This window comes from Psammomys obesus, unplaced genomic scaffold, assembly GCF_907164565.1.
Source record: "Psammomys obesus unplaced genomic scaffold, mPsaObe1.curated_primary_1811, whole genome shotgun sequence".
NCBI lineage: Eukaryota > Metazoa > Chordata > Mammalia > Rodentia > Muridae > Psammomys > Psammomys obesus.
This window is the reverse complement of record NW_026596166.1, coordinates 9,382,561-9,397,208: the sequence shown is the minus strand read 5'-3', so window position 1 is coordinate 9,397,208 and position 14,648 is coordinate 9,382,561. Positions and strand designations below refer to the sequence as shown.

At 39.4% G+C, this 14,648-nt stretch overlaps 1 protein-coding gene across 1 annotated transcript in view; it reads left to right on the top strand.

The window, feature by feature from the left end:
* Positions 1-14,648, top strand: part of Kiaa0586 (KIAA0586 ortholog) — a 103,323-nt gene that overhangs the window by 20,512 nt on the left and 68,163 nt on the right. Inside the window, exons 7-12 of the mRNA XM_055595315.1 lie at positions 1,081-1,231; positions 3,302-3,469; positions 6,648-6,771; positions 12,375-12,507; positions 13,807-14,024; positions 14,607-14,640. Coding sequence (XP_055451290.1) covers positions 1,081-1,231; positions 3,302-3,469; positions 6,648-6,771; positions 12,375-12,507; positions 13,807-14,024; positions 14,607-14,640 — 828 coding nt within the window. The remainder of the gene's footprint in view (positions 1-1,080; positions 1,232-3,301; positions 3,470-6,647; positions 6,772-12,374; positions 12,508-13,806; positions 14,025-14,606; positions 14,641-14,648) is intronic.

Here is a 14,648-nt window from a genome sequence, read left to right as displayed (position 1 = left end):
GAAGAGCAGCCAGTGCTCTTAATTGCTGAGTGGTCTCTCCAGCCCCTCAAGTCTTCTTAATAGGGCTTATCTTGAAGTTTTCATGAGATTAAAAATATTTTACTGGCTTGATTATAGGCCTGCAATAGGTTTTAGGAAGTATCCCATGTGTGGCTTGATTGAGTGTATAGTTCAGTATCTAGTGAGAAGCCAGATGACTCAGTCAGACTGTAGTTCCCTCTTCCATAAACAGCTTTACTTCTCTGGGCCTCGACCTCTTTGCTTAAAAACATTTTTCTCCCTTTCATCAAAAAAGAAAAAAAAGGCATACTTTTTATTTGTTTGTTTGTTTTTGTTTTTTAAAGGCAGTCTTATTGTATAGCCCTGTCTGGCCTAGAACTCACTGTGACTGTGTTCGTGTGTGTGTGTGTGTGTGTGTGTGTGTGTGTACACACATCTTTCAATTACAAAGTTGAAGTCTTGATGACCCATAAGGTACATTATTTAACAAATGCCTAATGAAATTAAATAGTTGAGTCTATCACCATCTGCTTTATGTAGGTGAATCTCAATACACTTTTATGAGTTCTGTAAAACTATGAACAGTTTAAGTTTTTTTATGACCTACTATAAAACTTTCTTCTGAAATCAGCCTTCTTTTGTTTGTTTTGGTTTTGGTTTTTTTGAGACAGGGTTTCTCTGTATCAAGCCCTGGCTGTCCTGGATTCACTTTGTAGACCAGGCTGGCCTTGAACTCACAGAAATCCACCTGTCTCTGCCTCCCAGTGCTGGGATTAAAAGTGTGCACCACCACACCCGGCTTTATTTGTTAAAATATACATTTCATATATACCTTAAAATTTATTTATTTTTTTATGTGTATGAATGTTTTGCCTGCAAATGTAAGTGTGCCCATTTTCATTGTGTGTTAAATGTAATAAGCCATTTTCAAGCCTGCTAATAAATCTCAGTGTATCTTGTGAGCCTAGCCTTTAATGGCTGAGCCATCTCTCCTGCCCTCTCAATATATCTTATCATTTGATATCATCAAATTATATAGAAAATAATTTGAAATTAATGAAATAATTGTATTTCTTCTAGACCCATTTTATTGGTGCTGCACTCAAGGCTGTTAGTCTTCAGCATGTTGGCATGTCCCCTTCTAGAGCAATGGAAACATATTCTGGAAAGCCAGGACATCCTAATCTTGGTAGCAATGTTTCTTTACAAAACATGCTTGTGTCTAAACAAGGTAAAATGTTTAGTTTCTTGAGAATAAAATGTATCAGTGGTGAATATTCTTCATGTGTAAAAGGTGAAAATTTAATTACAAAGTGGTAGGACACTTTTGTGTCAATATATTTTTGGAAGTCTTGGTTTTATTTATGTATATATATGTGTGTGTGTATATATATATATATATTTTTTTTTTAATTTTGTTTTCTCAGCTAGAACTTTAGGGCCCAGTGGCTGTGGTGGCGCACACCTTTAACCACAGCCTCCCAGCACTCGGGAGGCAGAGGCAGGCAAATGTCTGTGAGTTTGAGGCCAGCCTGCTCTACAGAGCAAGTTACACAGAAACCCTGTCTTGAGAAACCAAAAACCAAACAAACAAATTTAGGCTGTTTTGAAGGTTGTTCAAATTATGAATCATAGTAATTCCTAATTTATGGTTCTAATTGATAACTTGTAAAGTTGTCAGACATAGAAACTTAGAAAAAAATTCACTTGTTGAAAATTGAATTATTCTATAGTTCTCTGACAAGCTGTATATTCACTGATTCCCCCAATTTTGTCAGAAGAAAACTCACCTGAGTACAAATAAATACCGTATCCCCCTTAACCATTGTATTGTTGGGCAATTAGGCAGTTTTAGGAGTAATATTACATAAATGTCACTTACCTCTTTTTCTCTGCTCTCTTGAGGCAGGGTTTTATATTGTATCCGGATTGGCCTAGAACTACAAGTGCTGGGATTAGAGGTGTGCCCGCATGCTGGTTTAATGAGGAAAGAATTTAATCTCATTTCCTTAGGATAAATTCCTAGGAGTGGGATTATTAGGTCAAAACATTGCCAGGTACTTTATTAGTTTTTCTTGCTATTGCAAGTGTCTCCTGGGCCTAGAGTGATGGCCCAGTGTAAGCACAGGCTACTGTTGCTGAAGACCCAGATTCAATTCTCAGCACTGACGTGGCAGCTAATTGCCTATAATTCCAGTTCCAGGGGATCCAGTGCTCTCTTCTGGCCTCTAAAGGCATTGCATGCTTGTGATGTACAGACACACACGCAGCCAAAAAAATCAACACACATGGAAGCTCCCATCTTTTCATTACCTCAGTTCTAGGAGATCTAGTGCCCTTTTCTGGACTCCATAGTCACCACACACACACATGCACGCACGCACACTCGCATGCACACACACACATAGGCAAAATACTCCATACATAAGCAAATGTTAATCTTTTTTGGAAAATGTGTAGCAATGCTATTTTCACAATAGCTTTCACAATACTCCAAATATGATCACATTGATATTTAATTTACTAGCTATACATATATATATATATATATATGTATGTGTGTGTATATATATAATATATATGTGTATATATATATATATATATATATATATATATATAATTTTTTTTCCCTGTTTATCTTGGTTTCTAGTGAGTATGAAGGGTTTTCTTTTGAGATGGGTCTCTTAATCCAGTCCTGGCTGCCCTGGAACTCCCTATGTAAAGGCTGACCTTGAGCTCAGAGCTATCCACTTGCCTCTGCCACAGAGTGCTGACATTAAAGTCATGCCCCACCATGCCCAGTTCACCTCATTTGGAACAGGTTTCTCACTGACCTGCAACTTGACAAATAGCTTTGTTGTTTTGCGAGCTCTAGGGATCCGTTTATCTCTGCCTCCCCAAGCACATGTCACCACACCTAACTTTTTTTAATGTGGGTTCTGGGGATTGAACTCAGGTGCCCATGCTTGCAAGACAATACCTTACCATTTGTGCTCAAAAACATTTTTTAATTAAAATTAATTTTTGAAACAGAGTCTTACTATGTATTTCTGGCTATCCTGAACTTTCTATGGAGAACAGGCTAGCCTCAAACTCACAAAGATTCACCCACCTCTACATCAGATAAAAAAGTGCCTTGAAGTTAATCTTTAATGTTATGCTGATTCCTTTTGGTGTGGTACTGAGCCGTTGAACCTAGGGAACAATTAAATGTTGTTTCATGAGTGCTGGGCAAGCCCTCTACTACTGCAGACACACACAAGCCCCTCTTAATTATGTTCTTTCATTCTTCCTGTTAAAGTGCCTTTAAGTGAAATTGAAGATCCATATTTTGATGGACAGAAATCTCCTTTGGAGACACCAGCACCTCGAAGGTTTGCTCCTGTTCCTGTTTCAAGGGATGGGAAAATATCGAAGAGGGAAGACCCTGTAGAAGAAAAAGAAAATATGGAAATGTCTAGTCCTCAAGGTAGGAAACCAACTGCGGTTAATATCCGCCTTTGTATTAGTTATTTCTCTTCATGCTGTGAGCAAATACCGGAGACGAAGCAGCTGAAGGAAGGCCATGTTTATTTTAGCCCATGGTGTAAAAAACAATACATCCAGGCATGGGGAGGAGGTGAGGGCAAGGTTGCTTAGATGTCGGTCATGTTGACTATAGTCAGGAAGCTGAAAGCAAACAGGAAGTATGTTCAGCCTATAGCACCTCAAAGCCTGTCCCCAGTGACTCACTTTTTTCCAGCTAGGCCTTGTCTCTTAAGATTCAGTAACTTTCCAAAGCACTGCAACCAGGTAGAGAGGAAATTGTCAAACATGGAAACCAGTAGGGGACAGTTCATATTCAAACCACAACCCTTCTCTAGACCTATTGCTGTTTTGCTTTTGTTTTTGTTATTTCTTGATGGTCTCAAGAACCAGGATGGCCTGGAACTCACTGTGTAGCCCAGTGGCCTTGAACTCGTGATTGTCCTGCATTAGCGTCCGAAGCACTGAGAGTATAAGTATGAGCCACCATATCTGGCTAAACCTGTGCCTAGTTAGTAACTAAACTCTCTGTAGGTGGCCTGTTTCCATACTTTTTTGCATGGTATTTAGTTGTTTCCTTACATTCTTTATTGTAGTTGAGGTATATATATATTTTTTTCATCCGCAGATTACTTAAGCCTTTCATGAATGGGATATTTAATTAATAAAAAAAAAATAATACTTTTCTTTTATCTTTTATCTGAAATACTAGTACACTCTAGTGCCTTAAAATGTAGTCCTTCGTCCGGATGAGACCTGATAAGCTAGGGTCAGATGAAAAGGGAGGAGGACCTCCTGCTATCAGTGGACTTGGAAAAGGGAATGGGAGGAGATGAGGGAGGGAAGGTGGGATTGGGATACAAAGTGAATAAACTGTAATATAAAAATATTAAATTTATATTAATATAATAGAATTATATTTTATTTTATATTTATTATATATACAAAAATTTAATTAAAAAATTTAGCCCTTCTAGTAAAAGTTAATGACAATATTAAGTGGTAGGCCTTTATTCTTGGGATTATTCAAGCGTTCAGGGGTTATTTTAACCAAGTCTTAAGAATTTAGAAGACAATTACCTCACCAAAAGTAATTACGTAGCCTTAACAAGGCTAGTGGGATATTCAGAGAATTGTTGTAAAAACAGATACGCCTTCTTTTTACTGGTTTATATTAAGGTAGTCTCTAATGGGACTTTGTCGGACCCACCAGTGGTTTAAATAATGACAGAGAGGCTGTTAATATTTTTAAAGCTTAGGCATTTGGCTGGGCAGACTCTCAGCTAGCTTGTCTAAATTATTCTGACTATTCTAGCCCCCAACCCCCCACATGGCTAGTTCTTAACCTCTCTCTCACCTGTTCACTTCTGTGTACCTCTATGTCCTGGTGGCAAATCCAACAAAAGCTCATTAGATCTGGTGCCCTGTGTTAGGTGCCAATTGTAGCTGGACTTTTTGCCTTCCTTATTGGGTTCTTTTACATACTACCCTTTTCTACCCCAATCCCTTCCAACCTCTTAACACTAGGTAGGAGAGAAAAAAGAATAGAGGGCAAAGGGGATGTAGATCTCTTTAGATTATTTCCTTGGGACAAGTCCAGTCTTGGTCATAAGAATAACTCCCAATAAGCAACCAGCAATCCAGCAACAGCAAAAGCAGCAGAAGGAACCAGAAGCAACAGCAGCAGCAGGAGCTACCACAGGCCACAGGCCCTCTCACGGCTCTTGCACGAGAATCGCTATGTGCAGCTGGCAAAATCCACGCTCCTTGTAGAGCATGAGATAAATCATAGTCAGCGGCTGTGCACCATCTAAGCAGCTCCACATATCACACCTGGGATTAAAACAAACAAAAAACTAAGCCAGGCATGGCGCCTGTAATCCTAGCATTCTGGGAAGCAGAGGCAGGTGGATCTCTGAGTTCAAGGCCAGCCTGGTCTACAAAGTGAGTTGAGGACAGCCAAGGCTACACAGAGAAACCCTGTCTCAGAGAAACACACACACACGCCAGAAAAAAACAAAAACAAACTCAAAATATAGTCACATAACATAACTGGATTTTTTAAGAAACCAAAATTCTCACTACAATAGTCCAATTTGATGAGCTTTTAAAAACCTTACTCTCAAACGGGGTGTGGTTGATGCAGGCCTTTAATCCCAGCACTGGGAGGCAGAGGCAGGCAGGTCTCTGAGTTTAGCCTGGTCTACAGAGCGAGTTCCTGGACAGCCAGGGCTACACAGAGAGACCCTGACTTGAAACACAGACAAAAACTCTACTCTCTAATAGAGGTCAGTTTAGGTTTTTTACTTATATAAAACAAATATTTGCATCTCTAATTTTTAATAAGATGAAAATATTTTGTCTTAGTTGCTGAGTGTATTTATGTCTATATTTTTGTCTTGGTTTATTTTCAGGTGCAATAACTGAACCTCATGAATTGGGAAATTTATAAAGAAGCTAAATTTCCTTACTATTGCAGAAGTTCAAAAGCATGACAGAGGGCTAGAGAGATGACTCAGAGGTTAAGAGCACTGGCTGCTCTTCCCAAGGGCCTGAGGTCAATTCCCAGCAGCCATATGGTCGCTCACAATCATCTATAGTGAGATGTGGTGCCCTCTTTTGGTGTGCAGGTGTACATGCGGGCAGAACACTGTATACATAGTAAATAAATAAATCTTTTTGTTTAAAACAAGCAAGCATGACAGAGGGTGGCGTCTGATTCTCTGCCATGTCATGGTGTGGTAGAAAACTTACATGGCAAGAAAGCAAGCTAGCCAGAGAAAACTTGGTGTTTTCACAGAGTTGCTCCTTTGAGGCCCCTTTAATACAACAAAGTTGCTCCTTTGATAAGTAATCTGCTCATGAGTACAAAACCCTTATCATCCTGTCACATCAAGAGGACTCTACATTTCAAATGCCACTAATACATAACTCTGAGAATTAGGTTTCCAACGTAGAATTTAGGAGACACTTGCAAAGAACCATATCTGTTACAGAGTGAACTGAGTAGATAGTCATTGTAAAAAATCTTAATTTAGGCAAGAGTGCAAGTACAAATGAGATAAAATGTAAAGGAAAAATGAACTAATTTAATTTGGAAAATGACTTTTTTTCTGTTGTAGGAAATGTGAGACTGTTGGAGCAGATATTGAATAGTAATGATTCTTTGACAAGAAAAAGTGAATCATCAGACATAACCTCAATAACTAGGTCAAAAATGGAATGGAATTCTAAGAAAACTGACAGGTAAAAATTTCTTTAGGAATTTGACTGTCACTACTTTTAAAGTATTTAATTTAGAAATACAGGCTTTAATTTCTAATAAGGGCTGATTCTGGTAGCATGATGTGCAGCCTTACTGTGAGGGTAGGCAGGAGAAAGAGGATTGGGAGTGTAGACTAAATGAAGGTAACTGAGAATAATGGCTCATAAAGAGTTCATTGTACTCTTTTCCTCTGCTGTGTTATAAGTGACGTTTTGCAAACAACTTGCTTTGAGGCTTGAGTTCGAACTTAGTGACACTAGAAGACTTACTCAGCATGCATGAGGCCCTGGGTCAATCAACTCTCCCCCAAAAAAAGTGTAAAAGGTTACATCAAGTTAAACTAAGCCCTAAGAAATTTTTAACTTCAAAAAAAAAGGATTTAAAAAATTGTACTGAGGAAAAACCTTCAAAAGCCACAATCTGAGTGACTTTATATGGATGTGTTGTGTAGTTTTGCGCAGTGTCTTTTCCATGTGCTGTGTTGCTTTGTGCCTTTCATGTGTCTCAGTCTTTAATTGCACTTCCCTAGTTAGTGCCTTCTTTTGCATTCGATACCTGCTAGTATACCATTTTCAGTTCTTTGTTGTTTCCGTTGCTACATTTGTCCTTACTTTCTTAGTGATTATCTGAGAGCTATAATTGACATACTATTTTAAAATGACCTAGTTCAGCTTAAAACCCATTTAATTTCAGCATCTTGAAAATTTCTCCCTTTTCATTCTACTGTATGGTCAGAAAGGTTTATTTTTATAAGATCAAGTACATCTTGGTAACTGTATTTAATGCAGCTGTGTGTGTGTGTGTGTGTGTGTGTGTGTGTGCGTGCGTGCGTGTGTGCATGTGTGTGCGTGCATGTGCGTGCAGGCACTCACAAAGGCCAGAAGACAGCGAATTTCCTAGCCCTGAAGGTAAAGGCAGATTTGGGCTACTTGGTTTCTTGGAACCAAACCTAGGTCCTCTGCAAAAGCAGCAGGTGCTCTTAACTGTTGAGCTAGTTCTGTAGTCCCAGGACAGCTGAGTTTTGACACAGAAGAAAAGTTACAAAAATACAGATGTGTTTGTTTTTTGACACAATCTCATCTCACTATGCAGCTCTGGCTGGCTTAGAACTTGTTATGTAGACCAGACTAGCCTCAAATTTACAGAGATCTGCCTGCTTCTGCCTTTCAACTGCTGAAGTTAAGGGCATGTGTTACAACACCTGGCTAATACAGATTTTTAAATATTTATCTTTATAGTGTACCTCTTCTAGTACTTTTTATTTCATCAAATAGATCCAAATTAGAGTCTGGTGTTTTTTTGTCCCACCATAAAAGGTTCTTACATATTTTTTATGTCATCTTTAGATATAAATGTGCTCTGATTTTGTTTATTTGGGATCATTGATAACTTTATTATTATTACTATTACTACTACTATTTTATTATTATTATTATTATTGCTAGAACAGAGCTTCATTCTTGTAAGAGCTGTAAATCCCATAATGAAGGTGAAATGAGTCATCGTTTGTTGGCCTGTTGAGGGCAACCCTTCTGGTATGATTTCTTTCACTTTTTTAGTTTAGGTTTTTTTGTTTGTTTGTTTGTTTTTTAAGAGAGGTTTTTCTCTGTAGCCCTGGCTGTCCTGAACTCACTTTTGTAGACCAGGCTGGCCTTAAACTCACAGAGATCCACCTGCCTCTGCTTCCTTGAGGCCCCCGCCTGGCTCCTTTCCTTACTTTTAAAGGACTGTTATAGAATTGATGCCAAAATCTGTGTCTGGCATTCGTTTCTTTTTAGATTGTGTTGTTACTGGTGAGAATCCAGGAGCCAGTTTTGTGGAGGACTCCCTGCATATAGTCACTCTTCTTTTGCAATTTATTATTCTTTCTTTGTTGTGGCCTTTTGACAGTTTGACTATGATGTGTGTTTTGTGTTTTTTTTTTTTTTTAAGTTAGCATATAAAGTAATAAGTGTCATTATGGCATTTTCATACATAAATGTCAAGATAGTTTGTTCTACACTGTCCCTCCTCACGACCGTGCCCTAGTTCCCCCCCCATGTCCTGTTCCCCTTTTGCTGGCTGGCTGGCTGCCTTCCTCTAAATAAGCCTCCCTTCTGTTTTCATTATTCCATTACCGTCTCTTCCTTTGCCTACGCTTAAGATCCTTCTCTTCCTCTAATGGTTCCCTTTATTCACACCCACACACACCCACACCCACACATGTGTACACTTTAATTTTTTTTAATATGAGAGAATGTGGTAATTGTCCTTCTAGCTAGGAATGACTGTCTTCGAGTTTGTTGTGCTTACATTGTGTTGAGTTTCTTAAATGGTGAATAGATTAATTTTCATTAAACTTAGAGAGTTTGGGGCTATTATTTTTTTTATAAAATTAAATGATATTTGTAACCTTTCTTTTTCTTTGAGGACTCTGCTTTGTGTTGGCATTGGTTATGTTGGTGTTCATGTCTGAGGCTCTGCTCAATTTCTTTTGAATATTTTTAGCATAAAAAACCTCTCTGTATTTACACTTCAGAATTAAATACCATTTTCTTTCTGAATCTTCTGTTTCTGGGATCTCTGTTGTGCTCCCTGTCTCGCTCTTCCTTTTTTTTTTTTTTTCTTTTTCTTTCTTTCTTTTTTTTTTTTTTTTTTTTGTTGTTGTTTATTTTTTGAGATAAGGTGTCCATGTAATTCTGACTATCCTGAACTTGCTATGTAGACCAGGTTGGCCTTGAACTTTAAGTGGCCTCCTTGCCTCTGCCACCTGAGTGCTGGAGTTAAAGGTGTATGCCACCACTCTTAGCCACTTCTAGGGTCTCTTGATCAAGTGCAGCTATAGCAAGTAGGGAAGCAACCATACGGGCAGTCTAGCTTACTTGATGAAAGAACATCATCCAAGCAAGGAGAGTCCTGATCTTCCACACAGTTCAAGCACAGCCAGCTTGGGTTTATTACTAAGGCTTGTAGGAAATTTCTAAGTCTTTTTCTTATCACTAGAAATCCATCAATGTTCTTTCTGGATACTGTGTGCTTCCCATTCATTCATTCACACTTAGAATAGGTGATAAAGAACTGATAGTCATTTGTATGGGGACCCCTATTTGCCAGGGAAAGCAGGCCTGGAACTGTGTTCAAGATTTTCATCTGCAAATGGCCTCTGGTGAGTCTAGTACCATTTGCAACAAAAGAAAGTTTTCATGCTGAATCACGAGGTCCTTTATGAGCCTGTAGAAGGTACTCTCTTTTTGTCTCATTGGAACAAAAAATAGCGGATGATGATGATTTGGAATAATGACAGATATTTCTATATCTTTCCAGATTATACTATACTGGAGCCAAAGGGACTGTCCTGAATTCTCCATGGCAGAATTTTCTAGAGTTCTTGGCTGGCTTAGCGACATCTTCAGACAGTTTGGTCTTAATGTAGCCAGTTTCCTGAGAGCCAGGGCTAACATCAAAGAACCTCAGATCATTTCAGTTAGCCTGTCTTTAGAACTTGTGATTCTATGACCTCAGATATCATATTGAGGTCCTCTAGTAGCTAATTTCACATTTAAAACTGGCCATAGTCAAGCAAACTGTAATCCTAGCAAATGTGAGGCTGAAGATCTTGAGTTCAAGGTCAGCTTAGGCCACAGTGTGACATGCTCAAATGCATTTTAGTTACTGGAGTTTCACCTTCAGAATTTCTGCATTATTTTAATCTCATATTTATCTAGAGTTTATTCTTAACATTCTGGGCATTCTAGTACAGGCCTATTATCCTAGATGCTCAGGAATCCAAGTCACAAGTTCAAAATTTCCTAGACTAGATTAAAAAATAAAAGTAAACAGTAAATAGCTCAGTTATAGAATACCTTGGCAAGCATGCATGGTAGCCTAGGCTCCAGCACCCCCCCCCCCAAACAAAAAAAGCGAGAGTTTGGTTTTCTCTTTAGTAGTATTTTTTTTAATAAGTCCAATACATGGCCTTTCTCAATAACAAACTTTGTCTTTTCCCATATCTGGGCTATGATTTCCTATTGCTTTACATATATCTGTCTTAGAGTTTCTATTGCTATGAGCAACTCTTATAAAGGAAAACATTTCATTGGGGCTGGCTTACAGATCAGAGGTTTAATCCATTATTGTCATGGCGGGAAGCATGGCAGCATGCAGGCAGATGTGGTCCTGGAGAAGGAGCTGAGAGTTCTACATTTTGATCTGCCGGCAGAAGGAGATTGTCACACTAGCTTGAGCTTATAAAGCCCACGCCCACAGTGACATATTTACTCCAAACAAGGCCACACCTCCTAATAGTGCCACTCTCTATGAGCCTGTGGGGGACGTTCCTATTCAAATTACCACAGCATCACACACGCGCACGCACGCGCGCGCACACACACACACACACACACACACACACACACACACACACTGTAATGGATACTGAGCATTGGAGGTAGTGCAGTTACTCAGTTGTCCAGGGCTTGTTGTTTGCAGGTTGTTGTTGATCATAATGGTTGTTCAGTGACATCACTAGACCAACTCTGGAGTCTCTATTTTGTTAGCTTAGTCTGTTAGTGATTTGGAACAGCCTTTCTTCCTTTGAACTGATAAATCTCTTTTCTTAGGTGTGTATTCACTTCCTACCTGGACAGAGCCTCTCACCAGTCAGCTCCCTGTGAGAGGCTCAGACTTCTTCAGGTCTTATCTGGGCATGCACACAGCCCTCTAGAGTGCATGATCTTCCAAAGCCCCAGAAGTTTGGTAGAACTTACCAGTGTTTCACTATGGATGCCTCCTTATTGGTTCACAGTTTTGTTTGCTTTGGTTGCTCTCACTGAGCTACTTCAGGTGCCTGAGATACCACACAGTTGTCTCTTGTTGAAAATACCCTGAGAAGAGTCTGTCCTTCAGCTTAGTGTGACGCCTTTAATCCAAGCACTCAGGGAGCCAGAGGCAAGCAGCTCTCTCTCTGTGAGTTCGAGACCAGCCTAGTCTACAAAAAGAGTTCAGAACAGCTAAGGTTATATAGAGAAACCCTGTATCGAAAAAACAAATAAATAAAATAAAATAAAATAAAAGGCTATATAACTGTAAGCCTGATGATTGACACTCAGGGAAACTCCACCCCTGTTCTAACTCTTTCCATGGTGTGAAGTTAGTGGTTTTCAGGGCTATAAACTTAGGAAAGGCATTGTAAGAATGAGATAGCTCAGATGGGCATGATGGTATATGCCTTTAATCCCAATTTGAGTCGTCTGTCACCTCAGCAGGACCTTTTTCTGCCTTTTTCGCAATATGCATATGTCTCATCAGATTTTTCTGTTCATAACTGATTAAATCTATGGTATGATTTTAGTACAATACTATTTAGCAGTGCACACCTCAGAATGTGTCAGAGATTCATGTCATCAAATGTTTTCTCCGGTTAAGGAGCTGGCTCAGTGAGTTCAGTGGTAGCTCACAGCTGCCTGCAACTCCAGGTCCAGGGTCTCACACACACACTGTGACCTCCTCAGGCCCCATACACACCACGGTGCACAGGCGGAAGTCCATATGTACAAATGCTTACTGAGTTTATGACAATTTGGGATTTTTTTTTAATCTTTTGTAGCAGTGAAACTTTACATTCACAAAGAATTCCTTCCTCTGAAGAGATAGGAACAGCTAAAGTACCTATGCAGAAGAATAATGATGTTGTTCATGATCTTGGCCAGAAGAAGAAACAAACAAATGACACGCTCCAGGTAAAGTGGGAATAATGCTAAAATCCATGATTATAAGCTAAAAATTAGGAAGAGCTAAGGGATGTAGCTCAGGCAGAGTGGTTGCCTGGCATGTCTGAGGCTCTTGGTTCAGTTGCCAGCACTGAATGAAATCAGGCATGTTGGCACGCATTTGCACTCTCAGCGCCGTGGAGGCAGGAGGAAATCATCCTGACCCACATATGTGTCTGAGGCCAGCCTGTTCTACATCGGGCTCTGTCTCAAACACAAACAGATAATGTGAACTATAGTGTGTATGCACACACATCTGGGAAAATGTAATAATACAAACAAACAGAAGGAATAAAAAGTTATTAAAACAAGTCAGAAGGAAGATGAAAATAAAACACTGAAAAAAAAACATCAAATCAGATCAGTTTATTTCCTTTACTAAATGGTGTCTTTTTTTCATTTTCAATATTTATCTTTATTTATTTAAAGTAATTAAGTTATTTCTACTTAGCACTCTGGCTAGCCTGTGCCACTGACCATTTCCTACTTTCTAATCTCTTTTTTCTTCTTTTGAGGCACTCTTAACCTATAGCCCTTTATGACCTAGGAATTGCTTTTAAACCAAATTGGCCTCACACTTGATCATCCTCCTGTTTTTTGAGCCCGGAGTGCAGGGATCATAGCAGTGTGCCACCACACCTATCCGTGCCTTTCTGTCTAATAAAGGTTTGTAAGGAGGAGGGAAAGGGGGTTGTGGATGGATGGCCCTGGTTTATCCAGGCCTCAGCATCTAGAGCAGCCTGCTCTTTACTTTGTTTTGCTTTCTTTGCCAGTAGAGCTTTCATTGATGATCAGATAACCCAGGACTGCTCTGGATTTCCTGCCTCTGTTACATATGATATTTGTAATAATTTCTTTTTTCATTCATTTGTTTACTTACCTGTAGTAATTTCTGTAACTGGAAAACAAACAAAAGAATGCCGAGTATTCAATAACTTTTCATTTGGACAAGCTGAACTTTGGACTGTTTTGATTCTAGTGTATGGCCACAGCAAAATACTAGCTAGCTCTCTTTGTATTAAATAAGTTTGTGTGTGTGCGTGTATATATGCTCCATGTATGTGAGTATCCAAGGAAGCCAATAAAGAGTGATAGATGTCCTGGAACCGGGGTCACGGTGGTAAGCCGCCTGATGTGAGCACTAGGACACGAACTCCAGTCCTCTGGACGAGCACTCCTAACTGCTGTGCCCTTTCCCCAGTCCTTCTTCAGAGTAAAACAATCAGTGTAAGTTCAACACAGTACATTTCTGCCTTTGTTTTCTTTAAGGTAAAGCATTCTCCAGTTACCTTGAGGATTTCAGATCATCCACAGAATCCTGTTAAGCTCCAGACACCCAATACAAGGTCTGTCCTGAAAGATGCTGCGAAGATTTTAAGAGGAGTACAAAACAATAAAAAAGTACTAGAAGAAAACCTGGAAGCTATTGTCCGTGCAAAGGATGGAGCTGCTATGTATTCATTTATCAATGCCTTATCCACCAACAGGTGAGACAGGATGTGGGTGTCACAGAGCAATTTATGAAGCTACCAGATATGCTTAAAGATTCATTTATGTGTGAGAGTGTTTTGCCTGCATGTATGTTTGTGCACCATGTGTGTGCATATTGCTCACGGGCTCAGGAAAGCGATCCCCTGGAACTAGAGGTGGGGATGGTTGTGAGTGTTGGGAAACGAACCTGAGCGCTCTCGCCTGCTGGGAGTGTCTCTCCAGCCCCACGGGTGTACTTCCTCCTTGTCTTCTCTAAGCTCTCACGGTGCTAACTGTGTTTTCATGTTTGGAAAAGGCCCCTTCTTGCCTCTGAAGATGTGGGACCTGACATGGATGGATATGGAGTAATTTACTGACTATAATTTTCCATTTCAGTTTTCCCTCCTTCTGATACTTCTTTCCTTCAGTTCTTCACAGACATTTTCCTTCTAACATTTAGTGAAGGCTAATACCATCCTTTTTGTTTTCTCAGGAAGGGTATTTGGTTACACGTAGCTTTAAAACTAGACTCATCTAATTCTGGTCCTATTTTCAGCTTATTAAGGCTAATTTAAGTACATTCTTTTTCTTTCTTGTAGAGAGATGTTGGAGAAGATTAGAATCAGAAATAAAGTAGATGA